General features: G+C 42.0%; 2 protein-coding genes across 6 annotated transcripts in view; both read left to right on the plus strand.

Annotated features, from left to right (window-relative positions):
- The window catches only part of IRAK2 (interleukin 1 receptor associated kinase 2), a 73,525-nt gene extending 68,428 nt beyond the window's left edge, over positions 1-5,097 (plus strand). For 3 of the 4 annotated variants that reach the window (XM_037801767.1, XM_037801786.1, XM_037801778.1), the window contains exons 12-13: positions 2,196-2,478; positions 3,889-5,097. In XM_037801767.1, coding sequence (XP_037657695.1) covers positions 2,196-2,478; positions 3,889-4,001 — 396 coding nt within the window. In that variant the 3' untranslated portion in view covers positions 4,002-5,097. The remainder of the gene's footprint in view (positions 1-2,195; positions 2,479-3,888) is intronic. The other variant, XM_037801794.1, reaches the window with a different exon arrangement.
- Positions 5,098-8,168: 3,071 nt separating this feature from the next.
- The window catches only part of TATDN2 (TatD DNase domain containing 2), a 38,593-nt gene continuing 19,106 nt past the window's right edge, over positions 8,169-27,655 (plus strand). For both annotated transcript variants that reach the window (XR_005211434.1, XM_037801803.1), the window contains exons 1-3: positions 8,169-8,819; positions 8,956-9,378; positions 18,818-19,306. Coding sequence is in view for 1 of the 2 variants with exons in the window: in XM_037801803.1 (XP_037657731.1) it covers positions 8,962-9,378; positions 18,818-19,306 (906 nt within the window). In the remaining variant the exon portion in view is untranslated. The remainder of the gene's footprint in view (positions 8,820-8,955; positions 9,379-18,817; positions 19,307-27,655) is intronic.

A 27,655-nucleotide genomic window follows, 5' to 3' on the forward strand; every position in this document is an offset into this window, starting at 1 on the left:
GAGTGAGTTTCTGTCAGAGCTGGGACCATGGCCCCTTTGTCTGGACTCCTGGTTCAGCCTTGTGCTGGCCATCTTGCCCTGTGATGGGGCAGGAGCTGGAGACCTGAGTCATCATTTGAAGTCTGGGCTCTTCTCCAAAGGGCCCCAATGCTAGGTGTTAGTCATTCATTCGCAGTTGTGTGCTGGGCTGTGGGCAGACTCAGTTCCACTTTCCTGGAGGTCACAGACATTGTACAGTAATTGGGTGATGAGTGCTTAGGATAGTTTATGACGGGGACCCTACCCTGGAGGACTTCCTACAGAAGTGATGTTTAAGCAGACAAAAGCAATACAAGCAGAACAAACAGCTCATGCAAATGATCTGGGATGAGAGAGAGTCTGGTATGTTCAAGTGCCTGTAAGAAGGTCAGTGTGGCTAGAACAGTTCATGGGGTAAAGAGGCTTGTGATGAGGCTGATAAGGAAGGACCCCATCGACAGGGGGCTTTGTAGGCCCAGTAAGGATTTTTGGGAAGTCACTAAAGGTTTTCAGTAGGGGCAGGACATAATCATATAATCAGACTTATGTTTTAAAAAGATCTCTCTCCTGCAACCACTTATTCTTTCATTCAGGCCTTTATCCCTTTATTCAATCTATTCATTTGTTCAGTGTAGTAGTTCAGATATAGGCTAAGCTGCTATAATGAATGAAACTCCAAAACAGTTTCAAGAAGATAGAAGTTTATTCCCTTTAGTTTAACAATTTGAATGTGGAGAGTCAAGAGCTGATGTGGGAGCACCACAATATTGGGAACCCAGGCTCTTTCCATTATTGCTCTATTCTCCTTACTGTGTGGCTTCCATTTCTGGGTCCAAGATGGCTGTTCTAGCTCAGGCCATCTCAACCACTGAGAAGGGGGGAAAAGGAAGAGGAGGATACACCCCATTCCTTTTAAGGTCATGACCTGGAAATGCACAGATCACTTTTTCTCATGCCTAAACACAAGGGAGGCTGGTTAATGTAGTCTTTACCTTGGCAGATATTTAATGGGCATCTACTGTGAAAGCTTATCTCAGGTGGTAACATTTGAATTGGGCTTTGAAGGATGAGGAGGAGCTTGCCACATAGAATAAAGGGGATGGGGCAACTTTACGTATTCAAAGAGGAATAAAAAAATAGACCTTACCTATAGTATTTCACAACCAAGCTAAGAAAATGAGAGATCATCTGGGTCATGGACTTGAAGGCAAGCAGGCCTGGGTACAGTGATCAGCTCTGCCACTCAGTGGCCAGGTGGCCTTAGGCAGGGAATTTAAATCTCTGATCTTTTATGTTTTTATCTATAAAATATCATAACTCATTGTGCATTGTATGTGAAATATGCTTTGTAAATTTGCACTGGGCAAATAAGATTTGTTGTTGTTATTAAAGGTATGTATATGCATGCTCTGTGTGTGTGTATGTGTGTGTGTATAAAGAAAGAACATTCCTTTCCTATTTCCCTCTAATTTTCCTAACCTCCCTAACCAGAAAACTCCCCAAGGGTAATATCTATGTTCCTTAGGGCATTTCTGGTTGTAGTGATAGAAACTCAACTCAAATTCATAGAGAGAGAATGAATAAGAATAAGAATGAGTGAGTGAGTGAATAAGTGAGTGAATGAATGAATGAATGAATTCACTGTCTCATTTGGCCAAACAGCAGAGAAGACAAAACATTGCTCTGGTTTCATGGCAGCTAGACCCAGGGATTCAAACACTATAAAAAGCAACTCTGTGTGTCTTTGTGTCTGCATTTCTCTCTTGCCTCTACTTTATTCTGTGTGTGGGCTTTATTTTCTCCTACTGCAAATGGATTTTCTGTGTGAGGTAGACTGTCTGGCTCTGCCACCAGAAAGGAAAGCGTGGTCTCTTCCTAATAAACTCTGGGGGGTGGGGGGTGGCTTGGGAAGAATCCTAGGGAAAGATTCTGATTGGCCTACTTCGGGCACGTGCCCAAATCTGGACCAATCGTTATGGTCAGAGGAATGGGGTACTGTGATTGGCCGATCTTGGGTATGTGCTCTCCTTTACGGGGGCGGGGATCAGATCCCTTGGAAAACGGAGTCTGCTCTTCTTATAGACAAAGCCACGTGCGATTCCTTCAGCGTCCCTCTCTACCCAGGCCTGGGAGATCAGGTTTCGGAATTTTGATTTCTTGTCTCTCCCCTCCCCAAGGTGTGTACCTCTGTGGCCGCTGTGGAAGAGCGGCTCAGGGGCCAGGAGACGGTGCCCCCTTGGAGTGGGCTCTCGGAGGGCTCAGGCGCTTCCTCCAACACCCCGGAAGAAACGGATGACGTCGACACTTCCATCCTCGCGAGGGGGCCACGCTGGGCGGGGGCTGCCTCCTCTCCTCCCCCTCCAGAGGACGGAGAAGGAAAGTCTTGGGCCAGCGGGGAGATGGGGGCTGCCTCCTCCTCCTCTTCTGAGGCCTGCGCCTGTGCAGCGCCTCCCCAGGATGGTAAGCGTGGGGGGGTCTGAGTTTTTACACACGCTCGTTTGTGCGTCCCTAATATTTATTCCTTCCATCTATTCAGCCTTTCACCGACCAGCTGGTTGTACAAAGAAACCCAGGAGTCATCCTTGACACTTCCTGCCCTTCCTTGCTCTCCCCCAGCCCACATCCACTCCATCACCCGGTCCTATCCATTACTTCCTAAACATCTCATCATCCCGTCGGCTTCTTTCCACTGGCACACCTAGTCTAAGCTACTGTCCTCCCTTGCTGGGATGATTGCAGAAGTCTTTTGTGTCTTCTCTAGTCCACTCAAGCCCCTGGCTAGTTCTTTCTCCTGGTGGCAGCCAGAGTGGTTTTGAAAAACATAGATCATGCCACTCCTTATTTAAAACCCTTCAGTGGCTCCCTTTGGCAGTTAGGATAAAGTCACGTTTCCTCAGGGACCAGCAAGGCCCTGCATTATCTGTGCCTGCCAGCCTCTGCACCCTCATACCATAACACAAACCTAGCCAGTCACTTTTTTTTCTTTTCCACACATTTGGTTTTATTAAGCATGGCATAGTAAAACTGTTGAAAACCAAAGACAATGAGAATATCTTAAAAGCAGCTAGAGTAAAAAAAATAGCTTTTTTTAAAACTTTATAAAAAATTAAAAAAAAAACTATTTCAAATAAAACAAAACAAAGGAATAAGAAAAACAACTAACCTAAAATGACATTGCTTCCAATATGTTCCTACGATACTCCAAGAAAATTAACAAACCAGTCATTCCTGAATATTTCCATATCATTAGGATTACCCTCAATATCTTATCTGTTCTTATTTGATTATCATTCCCCCTTCTCTAGTTGCTGTCTATCTCTAGGTCCCCTACATTCTACAATATAGGACACTTACTTTACATTTTTCAGAGTTCACATTAGTGGTAAGATACAGTATCTCTTTTTTGTGTGTCTTTGCCAGCTACTTTTAAAAGATATGTTCCCTCTCTGTCAGTTGGGTCCAAATGTTCCAGACTTTGTTCTGAAATAAAAATTAAGAATTTAATTCAGTGTTCCCACTCTCTAGTAAATGGTCCCAGGCTCTGACCACTCCTATTGGTCCTCCTTCCGTAGGGAGGAGAAAGGAAAGAGTAAAAAGACAGGCTGAAAGCATTCACTCCCAAACTCCCCCCTTATGGGCAGGAGCATGGAAGCCCCTCCCCTGGAAAGGTGGGTGGTGGGTGGGTTGCAGGATTTCCCTTGTGAAGGCAGAAGTAGTGAAATTGCTCAGTACACTCGGGGCCTGATTCAGAAATCTGTTTTAAGTGAGAGACTCTGACCAAATCTGACTTTCTAAGAATTATGATGATAGTAACTATTTCCAAATGCCTTTTGTTCAAGTAGCTTTTTTTTACTTTCCATTTCATGTCAGCTACAGAGACTTCCTGGAAAATTGAAATCAATGAGGCCAAAAGGAAACTGATGGAGAATATCCTGCTCTACAAAGAGGAGAAACTGGACAGCATTGAGCTTTTTGGCCCTTGATGCCCAAGGCCAAGCTGAAGGCCCTTGTCCTTAATTGGAAAGACAGAGACAAATCAAGAAAAAGTTGTGAGTCAGAATCCAAAATCTCCCAGGAAATACATAAGCCAAACATCTCCAGCTTTTCTGGGAGAGAGAAACTTCCATTTCACCAAAGTGAGAAAAAGGAGAAGAGACCTTGGCTTTTAGAAGCAGAAAGTCCACAAGGTCTACTTCCTTTCCGGGATTTGTCAGTCAGAGCTGTGGACTAGAGGAAACAGACTGAAGGGGAAATCTGGGTCCAGGGGCCCCAGGATGTGAGTAATTTTGTGGTTCTGGGGGCCTGTTTCATTCCATGACCACCCTAGCAGATGCCCTGCTACCCAGCTCTCACCTCTTAACAACTGACCACATGCTGCAACTTCAGCATTTTCCAAAGTTAAGATCTCCAGGTCATATTTGGTAAGAACCCTTTGCAAACTTCTATGCACTGAAAGATTTTCAACTTGTGTCAGAATGCAATTCTCAACTCACCTCTCAGGGTCTCAGGTTTTACAGTTGCCAGATACCTGGCAAAGGGCTTTCTAAGGTTTCAGCTTCCTCTGTTGGAAATCCAGCAACCCACAGATATTTATTGAGTGCTTACTGAGCAACTTTATCCTCCCCTTCCACTAATGCTAATGTTTTTAACGGAGCTTTTATTTTGAGAATGTGTTATTTATGGCTGGATAAGGAATCAGGAGAACTAGAATTTCATGTTGGATTTTGCTGCTAATTAGGTGAATTGCTTAATTTGGGGAACCTCTGTTTTCTTGTATGTAAAAGGACACCAACTCAGCCTCCTTCCCTGGGCTTTTGGAAGGAACAGGTAAGACAGTGACCATAGAAGGACTTCGAAAATGCACTTGTCCTGTCTTATAAAAAGTAAAAAAGCATCAGACATATAGGTACCTTGCATTTATGTAATGAATATATTTCTGAAAAGTCATGTTGCAAATCTTTTTGTGAAACAAATTCTATTTAAATTCACTGAGAAAAGCATCTTATTTAAAAATAATTCTATAGTTATATTTCTTTATTTCTTTTTATTTTTTAAATAAAAAATACCTTTGTAAAGTCAGCTGATACCTTGTAATTTTTTTGTGTGTCCAGATGAATTTCTGTGCAGGGAGTTACTCTGAACCTCTGTTTCCTTATCTACACAATGGGGAGAATAGAAAGTAACTATTTCATAGGGTTCTCATCAGGGCCAAGGGCAGATCCTTCCTGGTGAAAACATTTAACAGCCCCCCAGCAAGGATAGCTTTGTACTGATATGCAGCATAGCCGGGCTGGGCTCCCATCCAGGTGGACAGTGGTCTACACCCCTTGTCTTGAGCTCTGGTCTGTAGGGATTCAATGAGCTAGTGTGGCAAATGCCCAAACAAGGCCTGGCATGTGTTGGATCTCTCCCCTCCCCGGCTGCTGTGAGGGATGGGGGTGGGGGGATTTCTCTTCACTCAGGAGCTCTGGGAAGGCCTGAGCCAGCACAAAGCCCCCCAGGGCTGACAAGGACTCTCCTGCCAAGTCCTTGCCTCCACCCTGAGCCTCCTGAATGATTCCCGTCAGGGTGGGAACTTCGTTGCCTATGACTGTGTATGTGATCAAAGGCTTCCAATGCCATGCCTGCACCGGGCTCTCATCCTGTGGTTTCATTGTGAACACGATGAAGAGTCACCTCCTGCTGGAACCTGAGCTTCCTCTTGGTGCTACAAGGGTGGGACCTGGGCTACATCTTCCGTCCCTCAGACATCCATGACTCCAGGATGCTGCTGGATCAGGTGTGCTGGTCCCTGAGGGTCCTGAGAAAGAGGACAGGCCTCAGACCTAGTTTGGACCAGAAGCCTCTGCAGGTGAATTCAAGCTACGCCATCCATGCAGACCTCATCCCTTACCTGATGGAGACGTTTTTGGAGACCTAGGCTGTTGACAGCTTTACCTACCTGTGATCAGCTTAGTGCCTGAGGATTCATCACAAACAACTACTGGACATTTTCCGCTGCTATTTCAATGGAACAAAGAAATCACTGATATTCTATGACAACTGAGATCTGCTTCTGGAAACTTCCCTGTGGAGGGACCTGCACACGGCTGGCATAATCAGTTGTACCAGCGCTGAGCCGGAGACCCCCGAGATCCTGCTTCTGCTTGCAGAGTTGGGGCTCTTGTCCCCTCAAGTGGCCAAAATCTTTTTTGTCTTTTCAACCTGTGAGAAGGTCTCCAACTCCCCACTACCTACCTCCCTTCTTACTAACAAGGGAAGTAAAAAGGTCCTCTGGTTTAGAAAGAATGTAGTCCAAGGTTGTTACCATACAGTTAGTGTGATAGCCAATGCAGTCTAATATTTTATATAGTAATCTTTTGGTAAAGAAACCCATGTGCCTTGGTAACCCAGCATTGCCCAAATCTAGGACCTCTGACCTCTCTTTTTTCCACAATACTGACTTTTTCCCATCAAATCTATTTTTGGGTTGTAACCCATTAGTGGGGTATAAAATCAATTTACTGAATACTAAAATAGGAAATGTCAGATTTCATTATGTGTAATTGTGGTTAAGTGGTGTTTTGTGAAGCTTTTCATTTATACAAGAATTTGTTTACTGAGTCACAGAATAAAGTGTTCTTATTGTGGATCTCAAAAAAAAAAAATGAAGTACTGATACATGCTTCAACATGGATGATTATTGAAAACAGGCTAAGTAAAAGAAGACAGTCGTGTATTATATGATTCCATTTTTATGAAATGTCCAGAATAAGCAAATCTGTGGGGACAGAAACTAGATTAGTGGTTGCCTAGGAGTGGGAAGAGACTGTTAATGGGTACAAGATTTCTTTTTGGGATGATGAAAATGTTCTAAAATTGGATTATGGTAATGGTTGCACAACTCCAAACATACTCAAAATCATTGAATTGTATATTTTAAATGGGTGAACTTTATGATATGTAAATTATATCTCAATAAAACTGTTTAAAAACACACACTGTTTATATCCTCAGGCATGAAAAAAACCCCACGTATTTATCTTGGGACTCCACTCCTACCTCCTTTTTTATGTTACACACAGCATATTTCATTCAGGCTGTTCTGAAGCATTTTTTTTTTTTTTTTTTGGCTATTGTTTTCAACAGTACTTATAGATGACTTCCTTCTTTTTGCCTTGTATTCCATTGTATGGTTAGTCTAATTTATATAATCAGCCCCTATTGATGGACATTGTGGCTGTTTTCATTTCCGCTTCTACAATCACTGCTGCCTTTCAAACAGGTTGTACTAGTTTAAGCATCCATCAGTGATATATGGGAGTGCATTTCTTCACATCCTCAGCCACATAATATACTATCAATGCTTTTTGATCACTGCCTATCAAATGAGTGAAAAATTATAATTTTATTTGTACTTTTTAAATGAGGTGGAGCCACCTTTTTATATGTTTAAGAGCCTTTGGTAATTTGTTTCTGTGCACTCTTGGTTCATTTTCTTTGTCCATTTTCATACCTAATTATTTTATTAACTTGTAAGAGTTTTATGGAGTGAGGACATCGCCTTTTGTTATGTAGTGCAAATATTTTTCTAAGTTTGTACCTTGTCTTTTGACTTCAATAGTTTGGCGGGCGCATATTTTACATTTTTGCCTAGTTTCTTTTTTTTTTCCGTGGCTTCTAATTTCTAAATCCAACACTACCACCTTCTGGGTGTGTCACTCGCCCTCTTTAAGCCACAGTTTCCTGCTCTGTAAAATGGGGTAATGCTGCTGCTTAGCACTGGGTTTGCTGTGGGTTCGACTAGCGCATCCGGTTCCGAAGGTGCCTGGGTAAATGCCACGCTGCGCAGAAGTAGCAGCCTTCGGGATACCTGGTCCGCGGAGACCCCCACCCCCATATAGAGCCAAGCCGAACAGCCTCCCGGCTTTAGCTTCGCGCTGTTTGGGCCCGCGTGAGTAGCCCCGCCCCGCCTAGCTTCCGACCAATGGACGAGTTTCGTAAGGCGTAGGGTCCCGCCTCCAAGCCTCCTGACCAAGAGGCGAGCTCCGTCTTGCTCGGAGTCCCGCCCCCTACCGCTGCGAGCAATGGGCGTCCTCCGTTTGGCGCAGGCCCCGCCCCGCTGCTCGCTGGGCTGCGGGCCGCAGGGCTCGTTCCGGGGGCGGGAGCGGCGGAGGCCGGTGTGATCTCAGCTCGCGCGGAGGCCTGGCTGGGGCCGCAGGACTGGGCCGGGCGGCGAGCAAGCGAGCTGGCGGGCGGGCTGGCACGTCTGGCTTGCGGGGGCAGCGGGCCCGTGGTGTGGGCCGTGGCGTTAGGGACGGAAGGGGCGGGCCGGGAGCTGCCTTGACGCGGCGGACGGGGGCGTCGTGGCCTCCCGACGGGCGGCCCGGGCTCCTTCTGGCCCAGGGCTGGGCGGCGGGGCGGCGGGAGCTGAGGGGGCTGCCGCGCCCCGTCGGCCCTGCCCTCCGGCCCGCTCTTGGCGGCCCGGGCCTCCCGGCCGCGCACCCGGCCCAGGGGCCTCGGTTCCGGGCGCCATGTGCGGTCCCTGTAGCGCCGTGTAGTCTTTCTCAGCGCTTTGTTAGCTCCGGAGCGCTTTGTAATCCCGGAAGCGCTTTGACATCTCCGAAGTAGCGCCTTGCAAAGTGGAACATTTGGCAATCTCGGAAGCACGTTGTGGGCTTGGAAAACGAGCCGGAGCCTTCAGTTTATCTTGGATCATTTCGACTGCTCCAAAGCGCTTTGGAATCACACGCTGAGTGGAAGGGCTTTGGCATCTCGGGAACACTGAGAACTGTGATGGGCAGTGGAAAGAAAGGGGGAAGGTCAGTGAGGCCAGCCTCTGGCTCTGACCTTCTGGCTTGCCCTCCCCCGGGGGCCACGGGGTGGCGGCGGGAGCCCGAGGATGGGGCAGCCAGGGAGGGTGGTGTTGGATTCCAGGCCCCTCACTTTTCCTTGCAGGTTCCCATGGCGTCGGAGCGGCGCAAGGTCAAGTACCACTGGAGCAGCACTTCGGAAGGGTGCCCCAGCAAACGCAGCTGTCCCCGGGAGCCCAGTGATGTGGCCCCCTCCAGCCGGCCAGCTCATAGCTCTGCGTCGCGCTCAGGAGGGGCCAGCAGCCCCAAGCGCCTGAAAGCCCAGAAGGAGGACAATGTGGCCTGCACGTCGAGGTTGTCCTGGGGCTCATCCCGCCGCAGAAATTCCTCCCCTTCCTCCTCCTCCTCCTCCCATTCCTCAGGCCCAGGTGTGGGCGGGGCCGCCTCCAAAGGCTGTGTGATCCAGAGCACTCGGGGTTTCCTTTCGTCCCTGGGATCCCCTCTGCGTTCTGCCAGCCCCTCTCTTGAAGAAATGGCTTCTCTAGAGGAGGAAGCCTGCAGCCTTAAGGTAGGTGGTTGCAGCCCCTGGTGAAACCGCTTCCATGTGGCTTGGGAGGTTGGGGACAAGGGAATGTTGATTGAAGGAGACTCAGGTGTAGACCAAGCAGTTGGCTGCGAGTGGCCTGAAGTTCGGTAGAGAGGTAGTTTTCAAAATTAGCAGCACGTTGGAACTATCTTGAAAACTTTCAAATACTTGTACCTGGCTCCCACCCCAGGGAAACTTTTAATTGGACTGAGGTGTGTTCTGGGGAGCCAGAGTTTTAAAAGGTCTGTAGGTAATTGTCCTTTGCAGTCAGGTTGGAGAATCATTACAGTAGGTTGGTGGCATGCTCAGGAGACCCAGAGGTATTATGTTTTAATTGTGAATTTAAGGAATTGTGCCTTTGTGCTTTGAACCACTCGGAATTATAGAACCAAGGATTAAGAATTTCGGTCTTGGTGTGGCTTTTCATCCAAGCTATGGTTCCTGCCCCGTTGGGGTTTGTGGAGGGGTTGTTTTGGAGGTCAGACATTTAATTCTTGTCTGAAAACATACTCCTGTAGGAGTTTTGATGAGTATTCGAGGGCAGGCTGGGAAGTGCTTCACAGAGGAGATAGATTTCAACAGCCGTTCAATCAGGCTTGGAACAAATAATTTATTGAAGGCCTAGTTTGTGCCAGCTAGTGCTCTAGGTGCTTGGGATCCTCCAGTAACATGTCAGAGAAAGGTAACCTCCCTCTTGGCATTTGTGTTCTGTGTTTTGGAACTCTGGACTTTAAAAGGTAACGGGAGTTGTTCACTTGGAGGAGTGGAGGAAAAGTCTTATTTGGGGTGAGATGGGCTGCCCCTAGAGAGAGTTGTATGGAAAACATAATAAAAACAAGCCCTAAGGAAAGTGGGTTTGTTTTTCTTAAGTCTTTAAGTACAGTAATTTCTTTCGTACAGCTAAGAAATGAGGCTGTATATGGCTGTTTATCTTGGGGTACCCCAGGCTAAGTGTCCCATATTTTTTCAGTTTGTACTTCACAGTGAGAACTCATGTATGAGCACTTGAACTTTGTTTTTTAAATCACAATAATGGTGAGTTAAAAAGCTCTCTATTTGGCAAAAGAAGATTGCATGTGATTCAAATGTAAATCAGATAAATATGGAGCTTTGCTTATACAACTTGATATAGTCAATAATCCTTGATATAATATCAGTGGATTTGGGGACAGAGTAAAATAATATTGATGAAACAAACTTATAGATGGAGTGAAGACTGGGATGGAAAGAGACAAATCTATTTTGCATAGTCTTCCAGGTGTGCTGCATCCGGAGTGCAGGCTTTTTTACAGGCTGGGACTCAATCTGAGGTTGAGACCTCTAATCTGAGTGGGTCTGGTTCTAGGATGGACCCATCTTTTTCTCATTAAGGCCTCAGGGGTCTTGTATTGCCAGAGCCCAGCTTAATGGTTTTCCACGGAGTGAAGAGTAGACCAGTTCTGCTTTACAGAAGTCTTTGGGTTTCACCATTGCCTTACTTTTATTCAGTAAGCATTGGAGGGTTATTGTGTGCCAACCACTCTGTTGGGTCTTGGAGCCATGAGGTGGAAAAGACATGGTCCTGTCCATAAGGAGTCTGGTGGGAGTGCTGGAAAAGAAATTGCCTGACTCCCCTACAGAGTGATATGATGGAGCAAAGAGCCAAGCATGGAGGCTGGTGAGCTAGGTAGGGGGCAGATGACAGGAGGTTTTATTAGCCAAGGGAATTTAGATTTTACTCTCAGCCATTGGAGAGTTAATGCCGGTTTCTGCACAAAGTGAAGGCAGAATGCATTTTAGAAAGATCACTCACATTGAGTGAGGATGGAATATGAGGATACTGGTATTATCAATCCTCATTGTCCATTTCTAGCATTGCTAAAGTCTCCTTAAAGTGTGTGTTACTTAGAAAACAAGGTACAGTGTTTTACTCATTATGCCTCTTGATTAATTATAAAATGCCTATCTCACCTGTCCCCTCAATCTGCACCTCTTCTTTTCCTGCATTCACCTGTGAACTTTATTATTCTATCAGCAAGAACAGCTGAGCGTACACTCACAAAGAAAGGACATGCTCTCCCCCAGGTTCTTCCAAGCTCCCCTGACCACTCTCCTATCATCTATATACCGTGCCTTTCATGCCTGCTTTGAGTGGTGCTCCCTTGTTTTTGTATCCAGCCTTTAGCAAAGGGATTTGAGGTCTCTGTGCCAGATCACAGAATATTCAGAGGGGAGGATGTTAGATTGGGCATTTTGGAACCCCTGTGGAGTCTTGCTGGCTAGCTGCACATTGCTTGTTCCTTCTTAACTCCAGGACAATTGTTTGAGAGGTTTTCTCAGATTCAGATGTTAGCCAAAGATCTTAGTTCACTTTTTATTGAGGAAGTTAAATATGTCTGTTGTGAGCACCTTCATCTACTTTATTTAGTCTTTACTATGACATCAAAATTTCTACATTCAATTTAGGGAAGGATGAATAGAAGGAAAAATGTGAGTATTTATGATATGCTAGGCCTTGATCAAACAGAATTCTCAGTGTTTGGTTTGTGAACTCATATAATCCTTCTGAAAGTCCTGTGAAGTAGGTAGTTGTAGCTCTGCTTTATGTATTGGTTAACAAATACTCGTGCACCTACTATGTGTTAGGCACTGGGGAAATGAGATTGAGACTTGAGCAAGGCCATAGTATTTGTTAGTGGCAGAGATGTGATGTGATGCGATGCATTTCCAGATCAGTCTGACCTTAAAGCCAGTAGAAACACTGCTGCTTTGTGACACCTGCTGTGTTCTAGCCCAGCATTAGATGTGAGGGATGTAGAGATGGAGGCAAGGTCCTTCCCTTGAGGAGCTCTCTGTGGGATGAGACAGTCTAGACACGGTAAAAAAAGATTGTATATGTTGGCTCTCAAATGCTAGGGCTTTCACATAGGATCCCTTTTCCTGCATCTTCGCTTGGCAGCTGTCCAGTGCTTGGGTGGAAGTCCATGCTAGGGGCTGGAGGTTCAAAGGAAAATAAGCCAGTGGTTGACGGATTTAAAAATCACTCGTTGTGTTTCAGTAGGCGGAGAGCTTTAACAGGGATTTTTGAAGTACCCGAGTGTCAGAGGAATGAAAGACTAACCATCAGGGAAAGTCCTCGCAGAAGAGGTGATGTTTGAATTCTCACGGACAAGGAGGACAAGAGGGCATTTCGGGCAGAGAGAACAATGTGTGTCACCCCAAAGGCCACGAAATGTGGAGTGACAGCTCTGCTTGCCTCGAGTGCTTGGGGCACTGCTTTCCCTCCTCTTCTCCAGCACGTTTCTTCAATTTCTCCACACTTACTGGAGAGGAGGATCGGAGCCAGCTTCTAATGTTCTGCCTCAGAGTTTGGAATTTATTCTGTAGGCAAATGCAGAGCCATTGGTGAGTTTTAAGCAAAGGTGTGACACATGGTTGTATTTACACGTTAGAACTGAAACACTGCAGAGAAAGGATGGGAGGGAATAGGCAGGGAGCTGTTGAAATTGTTCAGGGTAGCGGTGATGAAGGCTGGAACAACTTCTCCACTTTATCTTTGCCTCTTGCCTTCAAACACACACAGTTTACCAAGCATTGCTGTCAGGGAAAACACAAGCTCTTGTTTGAAACCAGGTGGTTTGTCTGTCTGTTGCATGTTCTGCCTAATGTTTACCTTTAATAGCTTCCTCTCAACTGTTGAAACTTCTTCAGGGTTACCAGTGACCTTGATCCATTTTAAGGCCTTTACTGGGTCCTCATGTTCTTTGACCTCCACTATATTTGAACTATTTGTCACTTTCTCACTTCATCTTCCTTGGTTCCATGATGTTAGCAGGTACCTGAGTTTGAATCTGTGTTCTGCCACTTAGAAGCCATAAAAGGGGGGTGACAGCTGTGGCAGCTTTGTAAATTGTGAATCAGTGTGTAAATATAAGGTATGTTATTATATTCCTAACTCTCTGAGCCTTCTGTTTTCCTAAGTACAGTCCTGGTCTTCTCTACCAAAGTTAACAAACTGGTGGTCCATGGACTGAATGTGGCCCTCTAGGTCCTCATAGTATTTAAAATTTTGGAAAATTCACATTAAAAATTCATGCCTCCGGTGCAAAGCTCTACCTTGAACTCTAGACTTGAGTAATTCCCGCCCCCCATCCCCATTTCCTATTGCTCTTTCCTTTTTTATTTTTCTCCCTGGTATTTTTAACTGTCTAATGTATTTTTTCACTTGTTTGACATGCTTTTCCTCTGTTTTTTCCCCCACCCTGTATCACCAAGTACAATATAAGCTCTAGGAGGCAGGTGTTTTTGTGTTTTTAAAATACAAACACTGCTAAATCCCCAGCTCCAGAACAGTGTCTTCTGGCACATAGTAAGTGCTCAATAAATATTTGTTAAATGAATGAAAAATGTACTAAATTCTAGATTTCTGGTTTCACTTGAAAAATTGGCATCTTTAACTTTGGGTCTGTACTCACAAGTGGCAGCAGTTGGCTAGAAGTGAATACATTTACCTATTTTAGTGGGTGCAGGTGCTCTTTGGTTAGCTGAAATCTTTCTCTGTTGTCTTATACCCTGCCTGGGGGGTGGGCAAAAAGAAGGGCAGCTGGTTCTACCGGCACAGGTAGGGAAGTACTCAAGGAAAGGCTGTTGGACCTTAAAGGATGAATAGGAATTTAACAAGCGTAAAATGGGACTGGGGCAAGGGTATTGCAAACATGGGAAATACGATGTTCCAGTGTCAGTGTGTAAGAGGGTTGATGGGCTAAGATTGCAGGAGGTGGTGGTTTTCAGAGAGGAGGGTACTGGGGGAAGTTGGGGCTGTATCCTACAGGCTCAGGGAGCCATCAAGTTTAATTTATTAGAAAGAAAATTTATTTTGAAATACTTTCAAACTTACAGGACATTTACAAAAATAATACAAGCCCCAAACAGAGAACTGCAACATAACCCTTATCCCCCCACATACCCAGATCCACTGATTTTAACATTTTGTTACATTGCCATATCATTCTAGCTATCCATCTATTTATCAATCCATTTTCTGAACTCTGAAGTGTAGGTTGTATACATCATGCTTCTTGAGCCTTTAATATTGCCATGTACATTTCCTGTGACCAAGGAAAGTCACTTGAGTAACCATGTGAAGTTTAGTTATAATCAAGAAAACTTAACATTATAAAGCTTATGGTTTTTTTGTATGTCCCAATAATGTCCTTTTGAGCTTTCCTCCCTTGATAGATCCTGTCCAGATCATGTATTGGATTTGCATTGTCTCTTTAGTTGCTCTTTTTTCTTTTTTTTAATGTGGGAATGCATATACAGCATAAACTTTATCATCTCAATTGTTCCCACATGCCATTCAATAGTATAATTACATTCATAATATTGCAGTACCCTACCACCTTCCATTACTAAAACTTTGCCATCTCCCCAAACAGAAACCCTGTCCCCATCATGCATTAACTCCCTATTCTCCCTGGCAACCTGTATTCTTAATTTCTGTTTCCATGAGCTTACATGTTCTTTGATATTTTCTTTGTAGTTACCATTGGGCTTAAATTTAACATTTTAAATCTGTAACAATCTCCTTTACTTTGATACCAGTTTAACCTCGGTAGTACACACAAACTATGTTCCTGTACCCCTCTGTCCCCCCACCTTTATGTAGTTCTTGTCACAAATTATGTGCTTATACATTGAGTCTGAAACCATTGATTTATCATTACATTTTATACATTTGCCTTTGAGCTCCTGTAAGAAGTAAAAAGTGGAGTGTAAAAAAATTGCAGTCATACTGGAATTTATATTTACCCATGTCATTATCCGTATATATTTATTTCTTCTTTACGGCTTCAATCTATTGTCTATTGTTCTTTCCTTTCAACCTGCAGAACTCTCTTTAGCATCTCTTAAAAGCTGGTCTAGTGGTGATGAATTCCCTCAGCTTTTGTTTATCTGAGAATGTCTTACTCTCTCCCTTATTTTTGAAGGGCAGTTTTGCCGGATACAGAATTCTTGACCGACAATTTTTGCTTTCAGCAATTTAAATGAACCGTTACATTGCCTTCTTGTCTCTGTGATTTCTGATGAGAAATTATTTAATTTCGCAGAGGCTCCCTTCTATGTGACACATTGCTTCTTTTTTTTTGTGGCTTTCATATTTTTCTCTTTATTTTTGGCATTCGACATTTTGATTATAATATGCTGTGGCATGGGTCTATTTGAGTTTATTCTGTTTGGAGTTTGTGGAATGTCTTGTATGTGTATATTTATGTCTTTTGTTAAATTTGGGAAGTTTTCAGCCATTATTTCCTTGAATATTTTCTCTTCCCCTTTCTTCTCCTTATGGGACTCCCACAATGTTTACAGTTGATATACAGGTTCCTCAGGCTCTGTTCACTTTTCTTCATTCTTTTGTCTTCTCAGAATGAATGATTTCAGTTGTCTTCAAGTTCTCTGATTCTTTCATCTGCCAGAGCCAATCTGCTGTTGAACTTCTCTAGGGAATTTTTAATTTCTGTTACTGTAGCCTTGAGCTCTGTTTGGTTCCTTTTCATAATTTCTGACTGTATTGATATTCTCATTGTGTTCACCCATTGTTTTCCATATTTCCTTTAGTTCTTTGTCCTTGTTTTCCTTTAGCTCTTTGAGCATCTTTAGAACCATTTTTTAAAAAGTCTTTGGTATGTTCCCAGGTCTGGCCCTATTCATTGATGGTTTCTAATGCTTTAATCCTCTCCTTTGCCTGGGCCATTGCTTCTTGTTTGTTTGTATGTTTTGTAATCTTTTGGAAACCTAGACATTTTGATATTTCAATAACATCAAATAAGCTTGTATCCAGTTAGTATTATGACAGACCTCTCCTTGATTGGCAGGAGCTAAGGGGACAGGCAGGGAGGAAAGCAGAAAACACCTTTCCCAGTCTTTGCAGATTGACCTCTGTAAGTGCTCTCCCTCTGGGCTCACAAGTTTGGAGAATAGCTGCAGGCCAAAGCATAGGGGCCTCCTGACCCTTTCTTGTCTTGGGCTTGCAGGAGTGGACCTAGGAATTCCCCCTAGGAAACAGTTTACTCGTGATCCCTGGCAGTGCACTCTGTTTTCTACAGCCAGCAATCCCTTGCCCTGGGCAGCATGACTTGACTGCTTTCCCACAGTGTTCTGTAGGAGAGTTCCATGAGCTACCTTCTACATGAATGGCAAGTTCTGGGACGGCGAGTCCCCCAGTCCACCCCCAGGCAGATTGGGTTGGATGTACATGCTCCCAGGACGCACGTGGGGGTCACTCTGCTCCCTCTGGAACCAGGACAGGGATCCCCACTGGGTAATCCAGCTCGGTGACAAGCCGGTGAGGGGATGGGGGAAGAGCCAGCCAGGTGCCATGAGGTCCTACTGCTTTAAGTAGCTCTTTTCTTGATTCTGTGCCCACCGGTTACTGCAATCCTTTAGGTGTTTTCTGGAGGATTTAGAAAGATGTTTCTGCCAGTTCTTCCTGGTTTATTTAAAGCTTCTGTTGGAGGATGGAGTCCTGAAGTGTCTTATTCCGCCATCCTGAACGGGAGGGTCCCTCCAAGTTAATTTTTAATATTTATTAGATATTTATGTATAGAAATATATAAAGAAAATTAAAATGGCTCATAATCCCTTTTCCTAGATAATCCCTGTAGACATTTTTAAAAAGATTTTTAACTTGTAAAAAGTTAGAAAATTCAGAAAGTCCAGAGAGGTTCAAAGTGAAAGTAAAAGCCACCACTCCTGTACGTCTCTCCAAAGTTAGCAACTGCCAGCAGTTTGAGTCCTTCTGGGAAAAAATATTATGCCTCTACTAATATATCTATTTTTAAATATTTCAGAAGGCTTAATTTTTTTAAACAAAGATACTATGTACGTCTTGAAAAAAAATTCAAATAAGTGTATATAAAACCTCTTAGCCCTTCCCTCTTTCCTCCTCCCCAAAGATAGCCATTATAAATAATTTATCCTTTCAGGCTTTGTTTTCAAATATATGCCTGTAAAGCATATTTTGTCTTTTCAAAAGGGAGTTTGCACTGTGCCTGTTATTTTGCTACTTGTTTTTTCCTCTTACTATATACATGGATATCAGAAGAACCTCACTCTTTTAAAAAATTGCATGGTGTTTTATAGTTTGTGTCTATTTAACCAGTCTCCTATTAACACATATCCCTTGGTGTAGACTATACTTTTCTTTGGTGTAGACTATACTTTTCCTTAGTAGAAGAAAAGGATTAGCAAGCTTGGTGTGCAGTTCCTTTCCCTGAGTGTACTTACATTTGAGAGAGGAATTTTGTACTTAAAAAAATTTGTATTATGGTAACATATGTATGCTATAATATTTGCCATTTTAACCATTTTTAAGTGTGTAGTTCAGTGGCATTACTTTTACAACTTTGTGGTACCATCATCACCATCCATTATCCAATCTTTCCATCATCCTTGAGAGAGGAATTTAATACAAGTGAACTAGAAGTGCACGTTTTAGGGACTGTAGAACAGGTTCAGATTATTGTAAATCTAGGTCACAGCTGGGGAGATTTGGCATTCACTGCTTTGGGAAAGATTCTCAAGGGAACCTTAATGGAGTGTTTTTACACCAGGCTGGGATCGGAGTGGATCTGAGTTTCACAGCAAATTATTATTTTGAATGAATAATCTTAACTTCTTCCCTGAGCATTCCTGAAATGAGTGGGTACGGAAGGGGAAAGAAGAAGGGGTTGGAGACTTCGCCTCTTTCTTTGAGGCGATTGTGGACTTGGGGAGAGTGTAGGTGGAGTCTCTTGGTTGACCTTGGTGCTATCTTTGTGAGGCCATGGCACCTTCCACCACCAAGATGAGGGGTTGGGGCTGGAGTTTGCAGGGAACTCTTCAGGAGGCTTGGGTGCAGTGGGGAGAATATTTACTCAGGGCTCAGGAGATGGGAGTCTGCTGTTGTTTGTCTCCCCTTAGGCCAGCCCTTCCCCTCACTGGGTTCTTACGTTTCCTTGCCCTGTCTCCTAGATGTGGGATTGGCTGAACTGGTCTCTAAGGACCCTTCCAATGCTAAAATTTTGAGCTTCTCTGTTGCCTGTGTTTGTTCTGAAGAATGTATAACCCTTGCCTTCTTGTCTAGTATAACTAGACTGTTAATCTCCCAGCTTATTCCTTCCAACTGCAGTATGAGATAATATTCAGATAATATTATCTTAAAGAACATGAGAAGGTGCATAATAAGAAATGGCAGAAGCTTAGTCCCTCTTACAGTTGCAATTCTCAGGAAGCTGGAATGGAAACCACCACCCTGAGAAAATTGTCTTAGCCACAGTCACTAGAGGATGTTTGACTTTTCCCTTTGATTGGTGGCACCACTACTGATTTATAATTTGCATAGTGCTTCATGTATGGATCAACCTTGGGACAACCCTTTTAGAGTCTCTGTTTTTTCTTCCAGGTTGATTCCAAAGATACTTCCCGTAACTCCACAAACTCTGAATGTGCAGCTGAAGCTGAGGGTCAAAATGATATGACGGAGGAACCAAACAAGGTCCAGAAAAGGAGGAGGGATAGACTTCGAGACCAAGGCTCTACAATGATCTACCTGAAGGCTATCCAGGGCATCCTGGGAAAATCAATGCCAAAAAGGAAGGGAGAGGCGGCCACTAGGGCAAAACCCAGCACAGGGGAGCACCCCAGCCGTGGAGAACGACCAGCCAGGAGTGTCACCGTCTCTCAGAAGGAGAAGGCGGCAGCCCCAGAGGGCAAGGTGGAGGAGGAAAAGACTGTGATAGAGAGGAGCAGCTTCTGTGACAGGAGGGTGATCGTAGACCCTCAGGAGAAACTGAGTGAGGAGCCCCTCGGTGACCGGAGGACAGTCATTGAAAAAACCTCTCCACCCATGGAATTTTTGGATGTCTGTGACTCCCAGTCAGAAATAGAAAAGGTGGGTAAAGCTGGAGCCAAGCATCTGGGTTTTAGTTCTCCCAATTAAATGTGTTTGGTCTTTCTAGTTTGGTTCTAGATGTCAATAAAATTGGTACTTCACCTAACCAAGATGCCAGGAGACAAATTGAAGGTTCTTCTCTAATTTATCTTTCAGAGATATTAATAAAACTCAGTTTAGTGGGTTTAGGATTTATATGTTCATTTGGATATGGACTGGGCCTCTGTAACAAAGGCCAGAGTAACAGTGCTTAAATAAGATAGACGTTTGGTTTAAAAGGGATGGCTCCACGGTGTCAGGGACCCTGGTACCTTCTTTCTTATTGTTCTGCTTCCCCTCAACCCACTTTCCATCCTGTCGTGAAAGACGGTCTATCAGTCAGAGGTCTCTAGAGAAACAGAACCAATAGGATGCATGTGTGTATGTGTGTTTGTGTATATATGTGTGTGCGCATATGTGTGTGTGTGTGTGTATGAGATTTATTTTAAGGAATCGGCTCATGTGACTGGGGAACCAGAAAGTCTGAAATCTACAAGGCAGAACAGCAGACTGGAAACACAGGTAAGAGTTGATGTTGCAGTGTTGAGTCTGGAATTTGTAGGGAAGGTTGGAAACTCTGGTTGATGTTATAGTGTTCAGGAAGATTTCTTCTTCAGGAAACCTCAGTTGTTGTCCTTAAGGCCTTCAGCTGATTGAATGAGGCCCACCCACATTATCCAGGGCAGTCTCTTCTAGTTACAGTCAACTGATTGTTGAAGTGAACTACATCTACAAAATACCTTCACAGCAACATCTAGACTAATGTTTGACCCAGCAGCTGGGCACCCTACTAGCCAAATTGACACATAAAATTAACCATCACTGATGGCTTCTCTTATAAGGAATCGGTACATTTCATATTTGTTCTAGCCAGTAGGAAGAGGAGAGGAGAAGAGAAAAAGCATATTCGTTCCCTTTTAAGAGCTTGGCTCAGAAGTTGTACTCAATGAATCTGTTCACGTCTTGTTAACAAGAATTTAGAAACCTGACCAAAACCTAGCTGTAAAGGAGGCTGGAAAATTAATCTGTATCTGAGCAGACTTAGATCTAGTAAACTTCTTTTGCTATAGAAGGGGATAAAGATATTAGAGGAAAAGTAGCCAACTTTAACATAGCTGCCTACATTTGGGGAGAAAAAAGCATTCCTTTTTCCCATGCATCCCTGCCATTCCTTTACTCCTGCTCCTCAGAGGTAGCCCCTTTCCTTTCTCTTAGCTCTTTCTTCTAGGAATTAACCTCCATAATTCTAAGTAATTTTGTACTGTTTATTGATTTTCCAATTTTAGGCATCTGTTGATTTCTTGTTAAGGAAGATGAGGCTGATTCTTCAAGTTTCCTTCAGCAGCACCCAAACCCACAAACACATTCACTTTACCATTCAACCTCCCAATGTGGTTATAGTACAATTTTTGGCTAAGTCAGTTTATGAGGTTTACATTATTGTCACAGCTGAGTCACCTAGTATACTCTGATTAGGTTTCCTTTCTTGTAAAATTATATTTTCTTTGAAGTTAATCATTACCTTGTTTTTTGCCTTTATTTTTTTCTGTACCTATGACTAATTTATCCCCAAACTGCCAGAGCCATAAAATTATTCTCAGTACTGTCAAAATAAGTAAGCTGTTCCATTTTTGTTTTCTTGGAGGCATAAAGCCCTCTTGTCATGCTCCCAGTCTGGACTGTTTGCTTTTTAGGCCAGCTGACAGCTGCATTCTAGAATCCTCCTTCACATCTCTTCTGTGTTGACTCTTGTTTCCTTTAGTCTATGCCTTCCCATATCCTTTCTTGATTTACTCTCAAATTTTGGTAGAATATTTTTTCCAGTAGCTGCTTGAAAAAAGGTGCATGGGAGGTATATTTTTTATTTTTTTTATTTTTTTGACTTATGTATCTGAGACTGCCTTTATTTTATCCTGAACCTTTATTTTAAGTTTGGCTGGTTTTGGAATTTTAGGTTGGAAATCATTTTTCTTTGAGATTTTTAAGGCATTGCTCGTTTGTCTTTTCATTTCCAGTGTTATTGAGATGTCTGAAGCTATTCTGATTCTTGATCCTTTGTATATAATTTTTTGTTTTTCGTTTCTGTAAACTTGTAGAAGTTTTTTTGGTCCCAAGGATCTGAAATTTCACATGATGTTGTCTGCCCTTTCAACTTAGAAACCTGTGTACAATAGTTGTGGGAAAATTTCTTGAATTACTTTGTTGATGTTTCTTTCCATATATTTTTGTTTGTTTGTTTGTTTCTGGGTCTTGCATTATTTGGATGTAGTATTTCCAGAACTGGTCCTCTAATTTTATTGTCTTTTCTCCTATTTTCTATCCAATTTATTGCTTTGATTTTTAGGAGATTTCCTTTATCTTCTAACTCTGCCATTTGGATTTACTTTTCTGTTTTCATGTTTTAGTGATCTAGGAGCCCTTTTGTTTTCTGACATCCCAGTTCTTTTTTAAGTTTTCTTTTAAGTTTATTATTATTATTAATTATTTTAGAGGCTTTCCTCAGGTCTGGTAACCTTTGGTTGTCTGATTATGATTGAGAGTGGAGGGTTAAAAAGTGATTTGGAAGCTCTCAGTGTGTAGACTTTGACCTTCACTATAGGGTGATCTTGGTGGGCCACATTTGTTGGAGAAAATTATGGCCCTGCTCCCATCATGTTACTGTTCTTAGGTTTTTTTGTAGAGCTGGTTATATTCCCCAGAGAAGTGTTTTCTAGCCTCCTGCTCAGGAGTAAAGGTGTTCTGGGAAGGGGACTGGGGGTCTCAGCATTCACTTAACCCATCTTTTTTTGGGTACAGTGCCAGTGCCTGAGCAGGACACATTCCAGAGACTCTCTGTTTTACCTTCTTCAGACAACTCCCTTGTCTTCTTTGAGCATGGGCAGGGAAACTGGGGATCCAGCTCTTCCGAAGCAGCTTTCACCCAGTCTTCCTCCTCATAACCCTCCCATTTAGCTCCCAGTTCTTGAGGTCCATGGCCCTGCATGTTCCTGAGCTGTTTGAGGGTTCTGCAGTGCTGTTTGGCTGGTTCTCAGCTTTTCAGCTTTTGTTTACTGCTGGTTTAGGATTTAGCTCTCTGAGGTTCTGCCAGTTAGTTATCATTTGTCCATTTGCTTGCTGACATCCAAAATTTGATTGCTATAATCTCTTATTCTTCCTAGTTTTGTGTTTTTGTTGTGTTTTTAAAAATGATTGGTTTTGTTTTTGTTGTTGTTAGTCTATTTAGTTTTGGTGGGATTTCATAAAGGATTAAAATAAGATGAATTAGTTCAATCCATTCTTAGCCCAGAAAAGTTCGGGGAAATTTTCTTATTTCTTCAATAATTTCTACTCTGTTTTCTTCTGCTTTCTCTGCTCTTCTGGGTTGTTTTTTTGTTGTTGTTGTTTTTTTTTTTTTTGGAGTGCCTGTTAGTTTTGTGCTTGATCTTTTGGAGAGGTATTCTTTCTTTTCTTGCCAGTGTATCTATTTCTTTTATTTTTTTGGAAGATTTCTTCAACTTTATCTTCTAACATTTCTGTTTAATTTTTTATGTCTGCTAAAATATTTAATTTCTGAAAGTTTTCTTATTTTTAAATGTCTTGTTTCATAGCCTTTCATTGCTTCCTGGTTGCAGTAGCTGTTACTAATAGTTTTATTTTATTTATTTATTTATTTATTTATCTAGCTATCTATTTATTTTTGGTCTCCTTGATGTTTTCTCGTGCTTTTTTCCTTAGGAGTCCTTATTTTCTGTTGTTTTGTTTTGTTTTGTTGTTTTGGTTTCTGTTTTCTTTAAGAATTCTTAAGTATGTGACAAATCCCTTTTTTCCTATTTCTTTCAAATGTAATTTCCAAGAACAGGTTTGGTGTTTTTGAGTATTCCTTTCTTAGAACATCCTGTTTTGTTTTGAAGTTATATATTCTCTCTGAAAATACTAATTATAGGTTCTTATACTTTCTGCACTATTTTCCTCTGAGTTTCTTTTTTTCCTAAATATTTTGGTTTCTTTCTTTTGGGGCAGGGCTTTCCTCAGTTGTCTTGGCCATCTATCCATATTAAAAAGCTGGTTGGAAGTTCCATGTGCATGGTTGGGACTTATTGATCGGTAGGCTTCGTCCTAGGGGGATAAATTCAGGTGGTTGTGTGGGGTGTGTCTGTAGATGGGCTGCTCAGTTCCCCCTGACTGAAATCTCCCACCCTTCTGCCTGGGGGGCACACGTCTGCCTGCTTGTATGCTGGAGGTCAGGTTGAGGGAGGTGCCAGGGATTCCCACCACCCTTGGCTCTGGGTGTTGTCCTGATTATTCCATGGTCTCCTTCACTGTTTCCACTAGTGATCCCTAGTCTTTTGCTGGGTGGCTTAAGGACATATGGACACAACTTCATGGGGTGGGAGCAGGGATCTGGGAATTCACTGCACAGACTGTCAGCTAATCCTCCTATTTTCATCTCCAGTTTCACTTTCCTTTTTAGAGGTCTGGTACCTCCAGTTCCTGAGTCTTTCTGGGACCCTGTAATGGGATTCAGCCTTTTTCCGAGTTTTCTCACTGCAGATGTTGGTTTTGGCCATCTGCAGTCTATTTAACCAGTAATCATCTACCTGCTTTCTAGCATTCAATTTTCATTTAATTTGTTTTACTGTTGTTTATTCTTCTGTATGCTTCTTCCTTGTAGGTTTATGCCTTTTCAAATCAGTTTCTTGTAATTATAGAAGGGTTTTTGGGTGGAAAGATAAAAAACCATGTATGCTATATTCAGTTGGAAATCCCCACAAAAGGGAGGTTTTGTAACCTACTTTTTCCACCACATATAGTGTCTATGTTTCCTGTCTAATGTAGAGCATCGTCTTGTTTGTAGAGCATTGTCTTATATTGAAGAACTTTCCCAAAGTTATATATCCAGAGTCCTATTTGTGAGACTGGACAATTAGATTGTTGCTGTCATGTGTGTTTTGGAGGCAGATAATGTAGTTGGTAGGCATGTGAGTGTTGGGGTCAGACAGTGTGGGTTCAGATCCTGGTGCTGCCACCTGCACTGTGATATTGAGAAAGTTACTTAAGCTATTTGAGGACCAGTTTCTTCCTCTTTGTAAAAAGGGAGGGTTCTTCAACTTACCACAATTAAACAAACTAATAAAGGGGTTGGCGAACTTTCTCTGTAAAGAGTTAGTTGGTAAATATTTTAGGCTTGGAGGACTGTATGGTCTCTTGCAACTATTCAGTGCCGTTGTATGAAAGCAGCCATAGCCAGTAATGTAAATGAATGGGCATGCCTGTGTTCCAGTAAAATTTTATTTACGGGAACAGGTGGGACATTGGATTTGGCTTACATGAAAACACTTAGCCCACAGCCTAGCGTGTAGTAGGCCTTCAATAAATGTAACTTTAAATTCTAGCCTATGGATTTGAAAAGGCAATCTTGAACATTCCTGTTTTCCAAAAGAGAAAATCCAAAAACCTTTTCTTGGCCAGCTCAACTATTAAAGATATAGATGTCATAGTCGTAAGTCTTTTTATGGTATGTTTTCCTAGTTACATGTGCATTTTTGAAATTAGCTTTTTCCCCACATGCTCCCATTTTTTTCCACTGTCACATTTCATTAAATAATTTTATTAAACCTTTTCACTTACGTTTTTGACATGTGTCTTCATTGTGACCAGTGTTACTTTTTGGGTCATCATGATTTCCTGAACTTCCTTGGTTGATTAGAGTAGGAGAATCTAATTTAGGAGGTCTGGGATAGGATGTGAGAATTTTATTTTTTATCAAATAGCCCAGATAATAGGGAAATTTGGAAAGTAGAGGACATCATTTGCCCTCCCATCTAAACTGCAGCACTTAATTTGTGTGTGTATGTGTTTATTAGAGAAGGTTTATGGAAAAATTATGCATAAAATATGCCTAACTATTATTTAACACCTTGCATTAGTGTGGTGCATTTGTTACAAGTCATGAAAGAACATTTTTATAATTATGCTATTAATTCTGGTCCATCATTTACGATAGGGTTCACTGTGTTGTACAGGCCTACATAGATTTTCTTAAATTTTTATTCTAATACACTTATTTTTTTTTTTTTTTTGGTTAAATTCAGTTTTATTGAAATATATTGAGATACCATACAGTTCATCCATGGTGTACAATCAACTGTTCACAGTACCGTCATAGTTATGCATTCATCACCACAATCTATTTCTGAACATTTTCCTTACATTGGAAAGAATCAGAATAAGAATAAAAAATAAAAGTAAAAAAGAACACCCAAATCATCCCCCCATCCCACCCTGTTTTTCATTGTTTTTGTCCCCATTTTTCCACTCATCCATCCATACACACAAGCTTTTCACAATCACACTGTCACCCCTTGTAAGCTACGTTGTTACACAATCGTCTTCAGGAGTTCAGACTACTGGGTTGGAGTTTGATAATTTCAGGTATTTACTTCTAGTTATTCCAATACATTAAAACCTAAGAGATGTTATCTATATAGTGCATAAGAATGTCCACCAGAGTGACCTCTCGACTCCATTTGAAATCTCTCAGTCACTGAAACTATTTCATCTCATTTTGCATCCCCCTTAGGTCAAGAAGATATTATCAATCCCACAATGCTGGGTCCATATTCATCCCTGGGAGTCATATACTGCTTTGCCAGGAGATTTACACCCCTGGGAGTCAGGTCTCATGTAGGGGGGAGGGCAGTGAGTTCACCTGCCGAGGTGGCTTAGTTAGAGAGAGAGAGGGCCACATCTGAGCAACAAAGAGGTCTGTTGCACTTTTTTTTTTTTTTAAATTAAATTCAGTTTTATTGAAATACATTCACACACCATACAGTCATCCATGGTATACAATCAACTGTCCATAGTATGATAACATAGTTATGCGTTCATCACCACAATCTATCTCTGAACATTTTCCTTACATCAGAAAGAACCAGAACAAGAATAAAAAATAAAAGTGAAAAAAGAACACCCAGATCATCCCCCCCATCCCACCCCATTTGTCCTTTAGTTTTTAATCCCCATTTTTCTACTCATCCATACACTAGATAAAGGGGGTGTGATCCACAAGGTCTTCACAATCACACTGTCACCACTTGTAATCTACATTGTTATATAATTGTCTTCAGGAGTCCAGACTGTTGCACTTATTTTTATTTTTTATGGTAGAAAATGTAAAACATTTATGAAAATATTCCCACATACCCATCACTTATCTTCAATAATTATCAACTCAGCACCACTTTTGTATTGCTTTATTTCCATAGCCCTTTCCCTGAATTATTTTGAACCAAATCCCAGATACCAAATCATTAAATATTTCAGTGTGTATCTTTAAAAGATACAGGAATGTTTAAAAACAATAAGTAAATAAAATCCAGAAGTGCAACTTCACTGTCTGACACACACACACACACACACACACACACACACACACACACACTCCTTGATATCATCAAATATCTAGTCAGTGATTGCTTTTTCCCTGTTGGTTGCATGATTGGTTTGGTTTGTTGGAAACAGGCACCAAATATGAGCCAGATGTGGCAAATTCTAAACATGTTGTCTAGTCTCTGTAGATTCCTCCTCCTCTCCTCTTTCTTTTCTTTTTGAATGTTGTAATTTATTTGTTATCCAAAAAGGGTCATTTGTCTTGTAGATTTTATTGTTGAGATGTATCACTTGTTGAATCCATGTTTGAAGTTGTTTCTGGAAATTTTATCTAAAGTTGCAAATAGCTGTTCACATCACATTAGGGCAGTTTCTCTCTTTCTTGTGGAGGTGTATTTTTGGGATTGCCACAATGTAACAATTTCCAGTGTTTTTGTTTTGTTTTGTTTAGGTTGTGTTTTTATAATTAGAGAAGTTGTAGGTTTATAGAAAAATCATGCAGAAAATAGAGTTCCCATATACCCCTCCTCTCACACAAGCTTTTCCCTGTAATTATCACTTTACATTAGTGTTGTACCTTTGTTATACTTGATTAAATTATTTTTTAATGCACTTACATTGAGATATATTTGCATAACATAGTCATCCAAAGTGTATTGTCAGTTGTTCATGCTATCATCATAGAGTTGTGCTTTAATTACCACAACCTTTGAACATTTTAATTACTCCAAAAAAAATTTTTTTTAAATAAAAAAGAACATCCAAAACATCCCGTTCCCTTCCTCCCCCCATTCATCATTTACTTTTTTTTTAATACAGTGATTAATTTACTTTTTGAGTAAATACATCTCTGTGGTTCAAAAATAATAAATAAAAGTAGCCTCTTTTGCCCTGTTCTTCATTTGCATGAACACTGTTTTTAATAGTTTCTCGGGTATTTTT

This window comes from Choloepus didactylus, chromosome 1, assembly GCF_015220235.1.
Source record: "Choloepus didactylus isolate mChoDid1 chromosome 1, mChoDid1.pri, whole genome shotgun sequence".
In the NCBI taxonomy this organism is placed as follows: Eukaryota; Metazoa; Chordata; class Mammalia; order Pilosa; family Megalonychidae; genus Choloepus; species Choloepus didactylus.